Source organism: Bos grunniens, chromosome 6, assembly GCF_055505025.1.
Source record: "Bos grunniens cultivar Pamir isolate PY7600 chromosome 6, Bosgru_T2T1.0, whole genome shotgun sequence".
Classification (NCBI taxonomy): Eukaryota; Metazoa; Chordata; class Mammalia; order Artiodactyla; family Bovidae; genus Bos; species Bos grunniens.
In genome coordinates, this window is record NC_141170.1 from 105873073 (window position 1) to 105891709 (window position 18637).

General features: G+C 40.8%; 1 protein-coding gene across 7 annotated transcripts in view; it reads left to right on the top strand.

Moving 5' to 3' along the window:
* ANK2 (ankyrin 2) overlaps positions 1-18637 on the top strand; it is a 584595-nt gene that overhangs the window by 210556 nt on the left and 355402 nt on the right. For 6 of the 7 annotated variants that reach the window (XM_086407151.1, XM_086407166.1, XM_086407160.1 and 3 more), the window contains exon 1: positions 10795-10970. The exons of the other annotated variant lie outside the window; for it this stretch is intronic. In XM_086407151.1, coding sequence (XP_086263277.1) covers positions 10887-10970 — 84 coding nt within the window. In that variant the 5' untranslated portion in view covers positions 10795-10886. Of the gene's footprint in view, positions 1-10794; positions 10971-18637 lie in introns of those variants that run through there. 7 annotated transcript variants of the gene reach the window in all.

Here is an 18637-nt window from a genome sequence, read left to right on the forward strand (position 1 = left end):
TGGGTTTAAACAATGAATATGGGTGCAGTGCATGCCTTTCTCTTTAGACATTCAGTTCAGTTCAGTTCAGTTCAGTCGCTCAGTCGTGTCCAACTCTTTGGGACCCCATGAATCGCAGCACGCCAGGCCTCCCCGTCCATCACCAACTCCCGGAGTTCACTGAGACTCACGTCCATTGAGTCAGTGATGCCATCCAGCCGTCTCATCCTCTGTCGTCCCCTTCTCCTCCTGCCCCCAATCCCTCCCAGCATCAGAGTCTTTTCCAATGAGTCAACTCTTCGCATGAGGTGGCCAAAGTACTGGAGTTTCAGCTTTAGCATCATTCCTTCCAAAGAACACCCAGGACTGATCTCCTTTAGAATGGACTGGTTGGATCTCCTTGCAGTCCAAGGGACTCTCAACAGTCTTCTCCAACACCACAGTTCAAAAGCATCAATTCTTTGGCGCTCAGCCTTCTTTACAGTCCAACTCTCACATCCATACATGACCACAGGAACTATAACATATTTTCATTTTCTTTTTAAGCTTTTTTATTATCATATTTTTTATACTGTAAAATTTAAGGTTGTTATGAGGTCACATTGATGTTATATGGAAGGATAGAATGGATGCAACAGTGAGTGAGAGGTCAAAGAGAATGGAAGGAAAGGGTAAAAAGAAGGACAAAACAAGCTGTACTTCAAATATACAAAATACTTCCTATGAATTTATTAGCCACAGTGGGTCACAGTCAGAAAGTGCCATATGTGAGACTCATCCTCAGTGATCAACAAAGACTTTGCTTTAAGAGGATATAGTCCAGTTTGACTCAGTAGTATAGAGTTAATCATTCCAGAAATTAATATTGGTGACATTTTTTTGTAATAAAATAAATTGAAAGAATGCAGAACACAGCATTGTAGCTAGCAGAGTGTGTTCATTTGGGAAAAGACCTTGTGTTTGTGGTATGCAGAATCAGCCCTTGTGCTTCCTGTCCCACATTGCCTGCTTCACTCGCCAGCCGTCTAGGGCAGGCTGCACTTTCCAAGACGGCTCCCGTCCCATGTGCTCTTCTGTCAGGTGACCTTGCTGCCCTTCTCATCAGGAAGTGGAGCCCACTTCTTTACCTTCCGAATCTGGCTGGCCTCATGACTGCTTTGACCAGTACAATTCGGTAGCACCCTTAATTGGCACTTCCCACAGCCTACCCCTTAGAAGCCAGCTGTCACAGAAGGGTACAGTCGCCTTGAGACCACCATGCAGTGAGAAGCCACAGCCTCGTGGGGAGACCTGGAAAATGAAACGCCATGTGGGTAGAGAGAGAGACCAGTCAGCACCAGATGCACAAGGAAGGATGCCACTGTGGGAGTGGAGCCTCCAGCCCTAGCTGCCTCACTTGACCACATGAATACGAATGAATCCGTCAGCTGCGCGCTTCCTGAATCCCAGGCCCACAAGTCTGTGAGCCAAATAGAACTATTGTTTTAAGCCACTTAGTTTATGAGGTAGTTGGCAACAGCAATAAATATTTGGAATACCATCAATCTGGACAGGATGGTAGTTACAAGTCAGAGCACTAATAGATAATGAACTCTTCACTTTGACCTTTTATTTTAAATGGATGGAATAGTAGTGGTCATTCATTAGTAATTCATTCTCATCTGCCTTTTAAAATTATAGCCATTTGTTTAAAGTCTCTTTGAAGCTTTAATGTTCATATTATCACTAATTTTCTGTCATTTTTGAGTCTTTGGAGAAGAGCAACATTGTAGGAAAAAACATGCCTCCTTTGCCCTCTCCTGTGATTCTGTTATAGTAAACTCTGGTCCAAACCTGGGATATTTTGCAACATTAGAAAATATTTTGTCTCATTTAGTTCTCTACTTCTAATGCCTGAAACATTTAAGCCTGGTGTATAAGGAATCATATAATTTTTTCTCTGTTCTTTGAATAACTGGGCCATCACTGGGCCTCTGTGTTTGCTGAGGAGGGAGGGCTTCTTGAAGTCTATTTTAGTAAAGAGACACCCCACTGGAAGATACCAATCCTCGGTTAGGAATGAGAAAATGCGAAATTCAAAGTGCTAATAACTGTAGGTACAGCATTGAGTAAGTAGCATACAAACGTGGGCTTCAATTTTCTTGTTAAAAGCAAGGAGCTGGATACAGTAGTCTCTAAATTACCTTCTAACATTGTAATTCTTTGTGGTTTGTCACTTGTTACCACTGTGGTTGCACAACTTCTAAAATATGATTTATATTTGTATGAGACTTAAGCCTCTGGATTATTTTAATGCAGGGTATTTATCAATGGCCACACGATTCTCTTTGTAGTTTAAAAAATTGTTGTAACTTATTTTCAAGCTGGGTTAGGTTAAGGTTTAAAATGTTTACAGTAATAAAGTTAAGTTGCATTGGTAAAATGTCTGTCAAGGACACAGCCTGCCCGAATGTACCATTTGCATCTGCAGAGAAACTCAATTATAACAGCTATTTTCAAGAACTCATATCACTGGAGACTGAGCAGAGTCACCCTATAGTAGAGCAAGCAGATAACGGTGCGTCCTAAAAAACTGACCTAGACAGGGACATGTACATGGTGAGCTCACCTGTATTTTGTTATTCGCGCATAAAATTCTACCTTTGATCTAAAGTATTGTTTCTGATATTGATGTAAAATGAGACTGTAATTAATCACTATACTAATTTTCAGGCTTCCCAGGTGGCTCAGTGGTAAAGAATCCACCTGCAGATGCAGGAGACACAGGTTTGATCCCTGGGTTGGAAAGATCCCCTGGAGAAGGAAACTCACTCCAAATTCTTGCCTGGAAAATTCCATGGACAAAGGAGCCTTGTGACCTATAGTCCATGGGGTCTCAAAGAGTCAGACACGACTGAACACACACATACACACACACACACACAATAATTTTAATAATTAGATTCTTCAGGTTCCCTGATAGCTCAGTTGGTAAAGAATCTACCTGCAATGCAGAAGACCCCAGTTTGATTCCTGGGTCAGGAAGATCTGCGGGAGAAGGGATAGGCTACCTACTCCAGTATTCTTGGGCTTCCTTTGTGGCTCAGCTGGTAAAGAATCTGCCTGCAGTGTGGGAGACCTGGGTTTGATCCCTGCGTTGGGAAGATCCCCTGGAGAAGGGAAAGGCTACCCACTCCAGTATTCTGGCCTAGAGAATTCCAAGGACTGTATAGTCCTTGGGGTTGCAAAGAGTCAGACATAACTGAGTGACTTTCACTTTCACTTTGCAGGTGAAGTGAGGTACTCAAATTGTTTGCAAGGGTTCCCAAAGCTCCTTTTTATGCTGGACATGGTAAATTTAGCAATCAAATATCTCTTTGGTAATCCTTAAAGGGAAAGAAGTAGGTCCCTAATCAGTTGTTGCTGATGCTTCAAGATACATCTCGATGAAACATTCAATAAACCTGCTTCAATCTGGGCTGAACACATACGGTCTTACATGAGAAACAAGGGTCTTTCTTTCCAATCATTCCCTGAGAGTTGTGGTTCAGTGAACTAATTTCTCTCTAATTTCTGTTACATCTTCAGTAAATAATGAAAACAGCTAAGATTTGACATCAGCTTTCTAAGTGCGCCCATGTGAAGATTACCATGGTGTAAAGGCTGCTCAGTGAGGTGGCGTGAGTCCAGGATCCTGGTCTTCCTTCTGCTACTAACTAGTTGTAAAACCTTGGGAACAATTTCTAATCTTCCCGAGTCTTGTTCTTTCTTTTTTAAATGAAATGGATTTCCAAAATTTTTCTTTGAGGCCTTTCCTAAAATAAAACTTCACTGAAAAGGAGGTCTCTTTCTTCTCGCTGTTTAGGCAGGATTGCCCTCTTCTCACTTCCTCCCAGAACTTGAATTTTTGTTGGTGTTGTTCGGTTGCTCAGTCATGTCTGACTCTTTGCAACCCCATGGACGGTAGCCCACCAGGCTCCTCTGTCCATGGGATTCTCCGGGCAAGAATACTGGAGTGTTTGCATGCTCTCCTCCAGGGGATCTTCCAGAAGCAGGGATCGAATCCGGGTCTCCTGCTTTACAGGCAGATTCTTTACCATCTGAGCCACCAGGGAAGCCTGAGTATATATTCTTCCTAAGCTAAAAGGGTCAGGTATCACAGTTGGATGGAGCTTCCCAGATGGCTCAGTGGTAAAGAATCCACCTGCCAATGCAGGAGATGCAGGTTTGATCACTGAGTTGGGAAGATCCCCTGGAGAAGTAAATGGCAACCCACTCCAGTATTCTTGCCTGGAAAATCCCATGGACAGAGGAGCCTGGCAGGCTACAGTTCATGGGGTCGCAAAGAGTCTGACATGACTGAGTGACTGAACACACATGCATGATCACACTTGGATACCTACATGGGGCAATAGTCAGCCTGGGGACAGGTATACTTGTTGAAACATTAAGGCCTAGGATGAAGTGGTTACTACAGGCCTGACTGGGGCGACCATACAACAAAGTGGTCCTTGTCTCAATTGCAAGGATGTTGCATAGCATTACTTCAGGCCCATCTCTAGGCTATTCTCAAAGAATGGCAGTTGTGAGCTGGGAATGAACCTGATTGGTATTTGTTATAATAGGTATTCCTATTAATTCTATACAAATGATTCTCTCCAGTTGAAATGAAAAGACTGAGGGCCAGCTGAGTTCTGGGCACCTTGCTCCCTCAGTGATGACAACTGGGAAGCGTTGGGGACCCTGAGGGGGCCACCAGCTGAGATCTGCCTCTATAGTCATGCCTGGGCACTGGCAGGAGGACCCAGACTGGGTGCTGAATGAACGCTTTCAGACAGGTTAACTGGTCTGTGCAGGGACTCCCATCATCTCAAACGAAGACTGGACCTCAGAGGGTAAAAGTTGAGCCTCAGGACCTTGCCCTTTCTGGTCAGTACAGAGCATAACATTTGTTTTGGTGGAGGTGAACAGAGCATCGTGACCTGGCTGTGATCTGACCTCAAAAACAAAGGATCTGATACCAAAAAGTTTATAACAACTAACCACACCCTTCCCTTACCTTTCCTATAAAAGGGCTTTGCTGAAAGCTTTTGGGTAGTTTGGGGTTTTTAAGGCATGACTCATTGGAAAAGACCCTGATGCTGGGAAAGATTGAGGGCAGGAGGAGAAGGGGACGACAGAGGATGAGATGGCTGGATGGCATCACTGACTCGATGGACATGGGTTTGGGTGGACTCTGGGAGTTGGTGATGGACAGGGGGGCCTGGTGTGCTGCGATTCATGGGGTTGCAAAGAGTCGGACAGGACTGAGTGACTGAACTGAACTGAACTGAAGGCATGATCCACTTGTTTCCTTGCTTGGCCTTGCAATAAACCTTTCCCTGCTGTAACTCTGATGTTTTAGTGTTAGTGTTGTTTGACCTCACTGTGCAGTGGGCACTCGGACTTGTGTTCCATAATGCTAGAACAAGTCATACGCCTGGGTGCATTTGCCAGGGTGGCCGGTAAATATGGTTGTATTAGTTTCCTAGGATTGCCATAACAAAGGACCACAAACTGAGCAATTTAAGATAACGAAGCTTTGTTCTCTCACAGTTATGGAGGATAGAAGTCTGAAATCAAGGTGCTGTCAGAGCCAGGCTCCTTCTGAAAGCTCTAGAGAAGGATCCTCCCTTACCTCGTCCTAGTTTCTGGCGGCTGCTGGCAATTGGTCTTCCTTGGCTTGCAGCCACATTACTCCTATTTTTGCCTCAGTTTCACATGGCTGTCTTCTTGCTATGTGTCTCTGTGCCCAGATCTCTCCCCCTTTATAAGGATACCAGTCATTGGATTAAGTCTAACTCAATCCATCATGACCTCATCTTTACATGATTCCATTCACAAAAGGCTCTGTTCCCAAGTAAGGTCACATTCACAGGTGCTGGAGGATAGGACTTAAATCGTTTTTTTTTTTTTTGGAAGAGGGGACAGTTCAACCCAGCACAGTGGTCTAGTTGGCCAGGAGGAAAAGAGATTTTCTGATGAACCACTGTCCAATCTCTGCCTGGTTATTAAGATTCTCTACTACAAGTAATAGTGAGTAGGAAAGATTTTTGAGAATTTTGGAGAACTAAGCCTTTATTGATAGTATTGTTTCTGCAAAAAAAAGATTTTTAACACCAGGCAACTTTAACTGACAAACTTTTGGAAGATAACGTATCTTTAAGACACAATTGCCTACATTTCAGGGAAATTCTCCCCACTCAAATAATGCTATAATATGTCAGTATGAGTATGTATATGTGTCAGATTCTGTAATATTGTTAATTCAAATGGTTTAATAAAACATAGTAGGCATATTAAAATTAATATAATTACCTCTAAAACTCCATGCTTATAAAATATGCTTAATATAAAACTAATAAAGATTTCCTTTTTCTACTTGGATCATTGTCATCTGACTATGGTTTCTGCTCTTGGCATTTTCCATCTTACTGTACTTTATTAAGTGGCTGCTCTTCATTGAAGCAAGCCATGATTTAATAAAAGAATAGTGACATTAGAATTAGGAGATGCTGAGCTCTGTATCTTATTAACCTTGTTATCTGGGGAAAGTCACCCAAACTGCTTTTTACCTCAGTTTTTTTACCTGCACTATATTGATGTTAATCTTTTTCCCTGTGTGGTTGTGAGAGCCCCATAAAGTCACTAAATAATTATGTCTGTCATCTGCCAGTATTGTTATAAGCCCTCAGGATAGATCAGTGAGCAAAGAACTCAGTCTTTATGGATCTTCCATTTTGGAGCTACAAAGTATATAAATTATAAAGTGCTTTAAAATGTAAGGTACTATCCAGTTCAGTTCAGTTCAGTCGCTCAGTCGTGTCCAACTCTTTGCAACCCCATGAATCACAGCACGCCAGGCCTCCCTGTCCATCACCAACTCCCAGAGTTCACTCAGACTCAGGTCCATCGAGTCGGTGATGCCATCCAGCCATCTCATCCTCTGGCGTCCCCTTCTCCTCCTGCCCCCAATCCCTCCCAGCATCAGAGTCTTTTCCAATGAGTCAATTCTTCGCATGAGGTAGCCACAGTATTGGAGTTTCAGCTTCAGCATCAGTCCTTCCAATGAACACCCAGGACTGATCTCCTTTAGGATGGACTGGTTGGACCTCCTTGCAGTCCAAGGGACTCTCAAGGTACTGTCATCACTGTTATTTTATGTGCTGCAACTCCAGTTCCTCAAATATCTTTAAAAATCTTATTTGAAATTATGCTTATCTCCTAGATGTCAGAAAGTACACAAAATATGAAGAATTTACCCCCTGGAAGTTTAGCCATAAGTATAAATTCATGGTAAATATTTAAAATGTTTCCTTATTGCATTGAAAAATGAGCCTTGGGCCCCTATTACATACCATCCAATGTCTTAGGTTCCATGTAGAATGCAAAGACAGTAGTCTTGCCGTCAAGAAGCTTCATGTCCAGTTGGACAGATGCCCACAAGGGAAGAGTGTCCACTAGAGAGGCACAGAGAAATTGATTGAAAGCTTCAAAAGAGAAACCCACACACTCACAATACTATAACACATTGTTGATAAACTCCATGTGTATAAAATTCACCTTCTAATATTGTAGTGCACGTAATACTGTTAGCACCTGTTTATCTACTTGCTGAGATGTTTATTCAACACTTTGAATATGGGTGCTTGCTTCTGTGGTATGCTGGTCTAGTATGTGTACATTACTTTCACTCTGTAAAGACAGTATGTTATGGAAAGGCTTAGCATTTCAAAGAAGCATGCACTGTCCAAATCAGAGGCCTGCGTGTGTGTGTCTAAGCTGTGTACTGTGTATTGAGAGAGAAGGCATTGTTACAAGAGGTGGTTCAAACACAATCAGAAGTTGGTGATTCATAAAGTAATGAAATATGAAGTACATCTGTTTGTGATTTGCATTGCAGAGATGATATAAAAACAATGATTAGGTTCCCAATTGGGCTACCAAACCCATTGATTGAAAAGCACATTCTGGCGTCAAATGCGAATAAAGGGTATTAATATATCTGTCCTATAGATCCAGTTTCTGGGAAAGTTTTCTTTTTTCCTTCTTTTCCCCTTTTGGAATATCATAGTTTTTCTAATGTGTTTGACAAGAAATTCCCATTTCAGGACTTTTGAACTGCTTTTCTCTTTGCCTTGAGGGCAAGATTAGCATCTATCTATAAATCCCACATAGAACCTAACACATTACATGACATATAATAGGGGCCCGGAGAAGGCAGTGGCACCCCACTCCAATACTCTTGCCTGGAAAGTCCCATGGGCAGAGGAGCCTGGTGGGCTGCAGTCCATGGGGTCGCTGAGGGTCAGACACGACTGAGCCACTTCACATTCACTTTTCCCTTTCATGCATTGGAGAAGGAAATGGCAACCCACTCCAGTGTCCTTGCCTGGAGAATCCCAGGGACGGGGGAGCCTGGTGGGCTGCCATCTATGGGGTCGCACAGAGTCGGACACGACTGAAGCAACTTAGCAGCAGCAGCAAAGTTTGTTTTTAATGCAATAAGGAAATATATTCTTCCTCCAGATAATTGCTTTGCTTGGTCCCTAACCTCATTCAGGTTTCTAGAGACTGTTCTGTCAGCAGCTTATCTGAAATTGCATCTGTTCCCCATCATTCTGTACCCTACTCCCCCTCCCCATAGCTCGTGCCACTGTTATTTGTGTTTACTGTGTTTTCCCTGTTAGAATATAAGCACCATGATTGCAAAAACATTGCCTGTTTTGTTCACCATTATATCCCTGGAGGTTAGGACAGTGTCTCCCTAGTGGTTAATTCCTAGCACATGAAAGGCATTCAATAAACATTTATTGAGTAAATTAATACAGTTTCCAGGCTGAGGGTGCTCCTGCTGCTGCTGCTAAGTCGCTTCAGTCATGTCCGACTCTGTGCGACCCCATAGATGGCAGCCCACTAGGCTCCCCCGTCCCTGGGATTCTCCAGGCAAGAACACTGGAGTGGGTTGCCATTTCCTTCCCCAATGCGTGAAAGTGAAAAGTGAAAGTGAAATCACTCAGTCGTGCCCGACTCTTAGCGACCCCATGGACTGCAGCCCACCAGGCTCCTCCGTCCATGGGATTTTCCAGGCAAGAGTACTGGAGTGGGGTGCCATTGCCTTCTCTGGAGGGTGCTCCTAACAAAGGTCAAAAAAGGAGTTACTGTGGGAACAGGTGAGGGAATGAGTGAGGAGCTGGCTGAGGAGATAGTGGAGGAATGGGGGATATCGTGAGGGATTTTGGTGTGGGCTCTGAAAACAGTGGGGGTTAGGCTGTTGAGGCTTCTGTAGAAGTTCCTGTAGGATTTCATTTAGGAAAAAGCGTTCTGTTGCCTCTATCCTGTCTGTGGGATCTGAGGAATCACGTGGGACGGGTTTGCTCAAGCAGAAAGACGGTGGCGAGAGTGAGAGGCGGTGAGAGGGGGCTGCCATTAGATGAGGAAGTGGCCTGGGTCTCAGGAGTGAGCAACCCCGACAGCAGTGGGGAGAGAAGGTGTTTTTCTTTCTGTGTTTACTGGAAAGACGAATTCCCAATTTTGGTAGCCATTTTCCTGTAGGAAACATTTTTAAGGTAGATTTTTCTGAGTTGAAAAGTACCTGTATTTGTAATAATAATATGATTACAATAACACATTTATATAGGAGCCTTCAGTTTTCAAAGTGTATATATATAATATCTCATTGATTTAACCCTTTACTCTATTTTTACATTTAAGGATTCTTTGTGTTATCCTTTGAGTTTGTTTTCTAGGAATAGAGATGAGTGTTAAGTATGTGCATGTGTGTGTTTGTACAAAACATGTTGGGCTCTGGTTGTACCCACAATGTACAACAAATTGTGACCACCTCAATATACAAATGGCCACCACAATCCAATAGGTGAAGTTGGTTTTTTTGTTGTTGTTGTTTGTTATAAAAACAAACGCTGATTTCTTTTCTTATCGAGAAGAATTCTGGAACTTTATAAACTCCTGGAGAGCAGGAGTTATGTTTTGTTCATCTGTTAGTAGAGAGAATTAGGTTAAGAAGACTTTTAAGATCAGTTATAAAATGTTTCAACTCTACAGCTTTCTTATGTTTGTGTTACACACACACACACAATATATATATATATATCTCTGGCCATAAGAAGCTCCTGGCCTGTCAAAAATAGATAGCTGGGCAAACAGTTGGGTAAGCTGTTACAGGTGCTATGTCAGAACAGTTCAGTGGAAGGAGGAGGCTCGGAAGAGGGAGTGGTCTGTGTTACCTGGTTGCTGGGGAGCCTGCTCTCAAGGCTTTATAACAGAAATCATCTTTGAGCTGAGTTTTGAAAGATTATCATCTGGAGTCAAATGAATAACATCTTAAAAATGTAGCTTACATTTCCTTTAGAATATTAATGGCTAACCCTGCTCATCGAGTAGCCTCTTCACCAGCTAAAATGTACCTCTTCAGGTTCAGAGATGCATTCAGGATGTTACAGTTTTCTGGTTACACATTGTGTCTGCTCGGTGTTGAAGTACCTGTAGGAAGAAAATTAAGTGCAGGTTTTGTGTGTGGGTGGAAAGCCGATCGAATTGCGGGTGTGTCAAAAACCAACCAGCAGAGTCCCCAATCATTCGAGTCCCTGGCGTTTTTTTGTTTTTTGTTTTTTTTCTTTTCTGAAGGCTTTCTTCATTGTAACCGGTCCCTGATGGTAATTGGTTGAATCAGATTTAACAATGCAGTCAGATAAACAGTTGTGGCAGCTGCTGCCATGGCAACGTCACCGTCCTCACCCTCCCAGTGCGCGCCCCTTCCCCACCCCTCGTCTTCTGCCTGCTTTCCTCCAGTAAGTGCATACTCGCTAGTGGTCTGTACCGGCGGCAGGGTTTAATGGCAGAGCTATTTTCTTTCCAAACTGTTCAAAATGATGAACGAAGATGCAGCTCAGAAAAGCGACAGTGGAGAGAAGTTCAATGGCAGTAGTCAGCGAAGGAAAAAACCCAAAAAGGTAAATTGCTGCCGTATAGAGGTGTGGTTGTGTGTGTGTGTGTAAGTGTGTAATATTAGTGAGGCTGTAGAAACCGTGGAGCGTTATGAGTAACTAGAGACTATAACTGTGCCAAGCATTGCATTTTAAAGAGGCAGGTGCAAGCTGCTGCTTTTTGAGAATAGGAAAAGAACTGGGGTTCATAATGGATAGGTTGACTGGAGCATGGTGAGAGAAGCACAGAGTCAAGGTGTGTTCTGCATATGGATTACTGAGAACTGTGGCCACAGACAGATGCTTCTGGTAGTAACTGGGTACAGAGAGAGTCATTTTATTTTTAGAATGGGTGAGTTCTTTAGAAAGGAATGGGTTAAGCAGTGTGGAGCAGAAGGAAGATTTGGGGCCAGATGTGTTTGCTCCGTGGTGATCTTGAGATGGCTGGACAGCGATGCCTTTTGGTTCTGTGCTAGGTGTATTCTTCCTAAGGAGAAAACACTGTTGTGACAGGAGAAATTTGATCCCCACCATGATATTTCTTTGGTTTGCTTAGCTCCTCTGCAGTTTTCCCAGACATTAATGTGATAGCTCTTTCATTGATTAAGGTAAACAGCTAACAATGTTATGGGGGAGGGGGTGGTGGGCACACAGAGCAATATGTAGGATTTCTTGCCCTGGCATACATTCCCACATCTGTGATTATCATGGAAATGATACCAGTGAGAAACAGTGGGAAAAGATGCAAACTATTCGGCCCCACCCAGTGCCAGCACTTCTTTCTTTATGGCCTGACTCCTGGTAAACTGTTGCAGCCTCACAGAGCTCTTTGAGCTCCACCTCTGAAAGAGATGCCTTTTAAATAGTCTCCTAAAATCCTTTATTTCCTGAGTCAATAATATGGGCCGGATCTGTGATTCTAATGTAAATGGATTCCAGTGCTAGATGGTTTAGGGTTTTGAATGAGCAGATTAAAAAAAATAGATATCTTGAAGAAATGAATATGTTTTTATTTTAATAATGTGGAAATTGCATGGTGTTTGAAGTGATAGATCCATGATGTACTAAATGTGTCATAATCTACAAAAATTCAAAACCTCTGATATCAAAAGATCACTGTATAAGCAAACAAGGGGTTAGTATATTTGTACAATGCCATGTAATTTGATAAAAATAAGCATGCTCACCTATGATAATTTTTAGATAATTGCATGAAGATAATGATGCAATCTGATAAAAGCAAAAAGATAATTCAGGGCAGGCAGGAACATTGGTAGAATATCCTTTTGTACTTAAGAATTCTGGATACCCCAACCCTTGAGGTCATTTTTATAGTGTTAGCTAATTGATCAACATTAAAAGAAAACAATTAGAAAAGAGAAAGAGAGCTAGAGAGAGGGAAAAGGAAAAAGGGAATTTTGGCTTGAATTCACAATATCATTCCAAAATCCTCTTAATTTCTCTCTGAAGGGCCTGGCCTATATTAGAAACAATATACTCAGAACTATTAAAGGGTTGGAGAATGTATCTCAAGGAGATTTTAAGCTCTGAGTGATAATGCTAAATTCACACAACCAAAGCCATCTTAAAGTGTTTGAGGGGGAAAAGGAGACAAAATCGTCCTATGTGATAACTATAATATTTTTAAAGCTCCATTTTCTCAAACATATTTACTTTAAGAATAAATTCTCTTCCACACTTGCAGTCAAAATGATAGCAGCTGATAGCAAGCTTTGAATATGTGTGTGTTTGTACATACATTAATAGGCATATATTAAATGAGCTGTTAAGATAGTGAATTTTGAGTATTAAAGGTAATTTCATCTAAAAAGAATACACATACACATACACACGCATAAACATCCTTCAGTTTGGTAAATCAGACATAAGTGGGTTGGAATCTTAATTCTATCCTTTCATGTTATATTTGGAGCCCATCGCTTAATTTCTCTGATCCAGGTCCTCATTTGTAAGATGTGAATAATCGTGAATACTTTTTGGTATTTTGTGAGGGTTAAAAATAATGTGTATAGTATTGTTTGAGCGGTATTTAATATATTGTTGACAGTAATTTTTAGTGTTGTTGCTATTCCCTTAAGTGGAAATTATTTATTGGAATAAAGCATGTAGAAAGAAAGTCTATATATAGAGACTATAAAGATTATTTTAGAGAGGCATAATATACTATTGGTACTTTGCAAAGGCTCATACTCATTTTTTAAAATGTCACAAGTTATATGTTAAAATTGGAAACTTTTGATTTCATACAAATTATTGAGATTTACAGAAATGTACCCTAGGTCTTCAGAGTCCTGCTTCACATCTTTTGCCCAGCAGGCAACTTTAATTTCATATTTAGAAACTTTTAAATTGTCCAAGCCAGAAAACACTGGACATCCCTCTCTCCTGCTAAATTCAACAGACCATTGAATGTGCTTTGATGAGGAAATAATAATCAAGAGATAAGCATCCCTAATAAGGATGAAATCTGAAAAAAAGCAAGAACTGGAGCAAAGTCAATGCCATATATCACTTTTAATTCAATTGTCTGCTTTCTACTAGAGGTTTCTATTGAATCCTCTATAGGATTCCATACAGCATCCAGGATTACGGACCACCAGGCTCATTGTGGCCTGGGTGTTGATCTAATATGTTGAATCTTAATTTTTGGAAATATGCCTCTTCCTGAAATAAATATTTAACAGATGAGCACAATCCACTGGTTTATTCTACGCCTCACAAAAGTAACTCTTCTGAGGGTCAAAACTAAAGGGTCCTTTGCCATAAAACCCACCATGTGAGAAAATAAACTCAAGGAGTTTATTTTGTATTAGAATTTTAGTGAGTATCTGGAAGATAGAAATTCTTTTAGCTTTTGTTAAGAATGTTCTGACTTCAGTCATTGAGTTTGTCGATGCTCTCCTGCAAAGCCCACCAGGAGCACACGCGTGGTTAGGTGTGTTGGGATTACAGCCCATTGCACTGAGGATGGATGTTCAGTGGGGAACTGAGTGTGAAATGACGCATTAGATTTGGGCTTTGAATGAGTGATCTGGAGGAGGGTCCAAGAAAATGAGGACTCACTCTGGGTTGGGTGTTCTCGAAGCAGGGGCAGTTTTATGATTGTGTATCCCAGTAAATCTGAGCTCTAGGAGAGCAGACTAAAGCTGAATCAGTAAAGAAGTGGCAGACTCTCAGAAGTCTGGAATTTTGCGGCTTGGACAGTATTCATGTTTTGTCTGTGTTTAGACATGATAAGAGAGTGGTGTCATTGTTGTCCCTCTCCATCATGGTCACATAGTGGCCTGGTCTGATGATGGGATGCTCTGTGAAATCATTTATGTTCAACAGCAGAACACCAAAGTCAAGCTGATAGGAACAGTCCAGTTCCTGGATGTCAGTGATAGCTTTTTCTCAAGCTTGTACACAAAGATACTTTTGAGAGAGACAGATGTATTTATTATTGGCTGCTCCTTAGTGTCCAAAGAAAATAAATCAGATAGTGTTGTTGCCAAAGAATTCATAGAAACTTTTTCATTTAATGCTCCATCAAAATAATTTCCTTAAGGCCCAATTATTTCACACAAATATCAGTAAATATTAGCTAAGGCACAGATTTGGGATTGATGTTCTAGTGAGGTTCAGTGGAGAAGAGGATATGGACATGCTGGAATTCTCACCTGGTATCCTGAACGAAAAGGAAGCATTGACACTTGTGTCATGTATCTGGGTGAGTGTTTAGCCTGTTCTAAATCCCAACCAACTCTAAAAATTGCTTATCCCAGATAATATTTTGGCAGATTAGATGAAAAGAATCCAAGACCATATTCGTGTGCAACATCCCACACATTTCAATTCTGTGTCAATGACATGACAATGGATTTGCCCTGAAAGAGGCTGCAGGAGCCTTAGATAATTTGCATAAATGATAATGGAAATGCCCAGACATCAATCACATATGGCAGAGCCATCTGAAGCCACTAGGTTTGGTGAGTTCTTCTAAAACAAGTAAATAATTAAATGGCTTTATAATTATTTTCCTTGTTTGGTGAAATGAATATAAAGATGAAGTTAAAATATAAATATGTACTGTTGTTTTTAACAGAATAGTAAGATAAAATGGCTTTGTATATACCTTATATTCATTTAAACAGTTTTGACCTGGACTATTATTTGAGAATATTTATGAGCATTGCAAGGAGAAGGCAATGGCACCCCACTCCAGTACTCTTGCCTGGAAAATCCCATGGATGGAGGAGCCTGGTGGGCTGCAGTTCATGGGGTCGCTGAGGGTTGGACACGACTGAGCGACTTCACTTTCACTTTTCACTTTCATGCATTGGAGAAGGAAATGGCAACCCACTCCAGTGTTCTTGCCTGGAGAATCCCAGGGACAGGGGAGCCTGGTGGGCTGCCGTCTATGGGGTCACACAGAGTCGGACACGACTGAAGTGACTTAGCAGCAGCATGAGCATTGACTGCAACATTATTTTGATTTTATATAATTTTATTGCTGTTTACTTGCCACGGCCTAAATGGAGAGATGAAAGTAGTGCCAGATGTCTGATTGAAATACTGCCATTTGAAATACTACCATTGAAACATGAGTGACAGATCTAGTGGAAGGTTTATTTTTATAGCAGCCACAGCAAGTATGACTTTTTTAGTGGAATCAGGTAGCAGAGCCAGTGTTTGGGTGTTGGATCTGGCAGTTGTCTGGCAGTCAAATTCGTTTTGATTTCAGTTAGTGCCTGATCTTGTTCAACCAGGACTAGAAAGGCTTCAATGTATAATTCTCCCAGAATAATACCCCATTTCTACAATTCTCCAAAAACTTATGATTTACCCTTTATTTTACATTAGTTTATAATCCAAAACAGTGTGTGTTGCTGGAAGACAGCAGTTCCCCATCAGTGAAGGTATTTAAAATGACCATCTGTCAGAGATGATGGAAATATTTTTACTGGATGGAAAAATCCTTGCAACTTGATATTCTATGATTTTCTTTCTATATCTGTCACTCGTTTCCATCTCTTTGGACTCACCTTCATGATACTTATTTTTTTTCCACTGCTAATTGCATATGCAATAACTAGAAAATTAATCCTAAAATGTCCTTTTTAGAGTAAAGTGCTGTCTGCTGACCACAACCGCCAGAATTACCTGGGTTGCCTACTAAAAGAATAAAATCCTTAGGATCCACTTTAGGTCTGCTCAGTCATTTTTGGTGAGTTTTGATAGGTGTCCCACTTTTTTTGATGTGTGCTGGAGTTTATTTATTTATTTATTTTTTAAATTCATTTATACATTTATTAACCTCCACTTGCTCTAAATCAGAAGCCATACTAAGAACTGGGGATCCCAAGAATAAAACAAGGTATTCCTGCTCTTGAGCAGCTCTCAGTGTTGAGTTTTATTTGCAGAAATGTAATATTTTAAGCCATCATTAATTCACAGTTGAAGTAGGCACTTACTCATGCTGCTGCTGCTGCTAAGTCGCTTCAGTTGTGTCCGACTCTGTGCGACCCCATAGACGGCAGCCCACCAGGCTCCCCCGTCCCTGGGATTCTCCAGGCAAGAACACTGGAGTGGGTTGCCATTTCCTTCTCCGATGTGTGCTGGAGTTTAGAACCATTGCTTTAGAATGTGGTCAGCAAGCTGAGTTCCTTTAGAAAGAAGAATCTCTGATTTCAGTTAGATATGTTAAATTGCTTCTTGGCTATTACATTTGTTTATTTTAAGTCTAAATGGCAATAGTAATGATACAAGAGAAGAGAAAGCATTTTTCTCCCATTGTATTCTTATTCTACATCTAGAACCTGGAATGCTTCACATAACACCATATCATTTAATCTTCACAGTAACTCCTATCAGAGTACTGTTATCCCAGTTTTGTAGATTAGCAACTGGAGACTCAGAAGCTTCATATAGAGATGGTGATGGAGAAATGATGGACCTTTTCCCCACTAATCAAGAAGTGACATATTTTGAACCATTTCTCTCATGCAAACCAGATGCTAAGTTATTCTATGCTAAGCTATTCCTGTGTCTCTAGCAAAGCTTCTAAGCTATCTATAGTTTCATCCTCTGCTAAGATATCCTCCAGATTTTCCCCCCCAATGTTACTTCCTCTCTTTCATCAGTTGATCACGGTTTCCAAAATGCCCACTCTAATCCCTGGAAATAATATGTAAAGAGGATATTTTTCCTGACTCTCTGAGATATGCTTCTAAGCAGGACTTCTCTTTCTATTCATTTTGCTTTCATTACATCTTGTGGCATGTTTGTGTAGAGGTTTATTTCAGTTTACACAGACAGTGTACTGGACTTTGAAAATCCACAAAGATGAATGGAACAACAACAAAAGCGTAAACAGGTATCTTGATGTGGTTTAGGCGTGTTAAATTAAGCTGGCATAAAAAGCTGATCCTACTTGCATAATTTGAGTTCTAATTATTCTTTTGAGGAACTTTGTTAGTGTGATATTCTCAGTAATTGTTCTATAGAAGACCGTTCTTCATGTACTCTTTTACGAAGTGTTTGAGGTTTCTTTTTCCTTCTTGATAAAGTTTCTAAAGAGACAAGTGATTGCATATTGAAATAGTATTAAGATCTTTAATCTGCATTTGTTAGAACATGCTAAATTATAAATGAGCCTACAGTTGTGTTTCTTTCCTGCTTGCATTCTGTAGTAGCAAAAACAAAATCACTATTTTTATCTTAGTTGGCACTGACCAGATTCATCACAGCAAATAAATTTACCATCTCAATTTCCTTTGACTTTGAAAAGTCAGAGTTGGGATTGCTACCAAATGAAACAATTTTTTGATAGAAAAAAATCTTTTATATACTTGAGACCAAGTAAATATGATAGGGCATTTCTTTTCTTTGAAATCCATTAATGTCTTCCAACCTTTCAGGGAGGGTGGATTTTTTAAAGCTGGTGGTGGTGGTGGTTTAGTCATTAAGTCATGTCTAACTCTTGTGACCCCATAGACTGTAGCCCACCAGCCTTCTCTGTCCATGGGATTTTCAAGGCAAGAATACTTGAGGGGGTTGTCATTTCCTTCTCCAGGAGGTCTTCTCGACCCAAAGATTGAACCCATGTCTCCTGCATTTCAGGCAGATTCTTTACCACTGAGCCACCAGGGAAGGAGACAGTAAGAAATGTTCTAGTTAATGATATACCTAAATCTAGAGGGTAAGCTTATGCTTAGCTACCAGACCTGTTTTTTTTTGCCTCCTGGTAGCTCATAGACAACTATCATCTTCTACCCACTAATTTGTGTTTGTGCTCATTAAGACAAAGACCTTGATTTCTAACATTTACTTAACGAGCTTCAATTTCTAAGAATCAGCTTGTTTAACTCAGCTTAATTTAGATGTTTCTTCCTTATGCACAGGAAACCTCCTTTAATTCAATGGTTTGCTAGGTGTATAGTCCTGCAATAACGGCTGTGGTATTAACTAAACTGAAAGTCAATGCTTGATACCCTTCCTTTGAGTTTATAATCTGGTTGAGCAGACATTTCTATTGAAAAATAAGCCATTTGGAGAAATATTATGAATATTATGTATAACCTATGTTATAATAATTATCATATTGTACATTGCCAAAAATGAATTCTGTAAGAGCCTGGAGGAGAGCAAGAGATCAGTATGATTTTTTTAAAACACTAAGCCATATGAGTGGA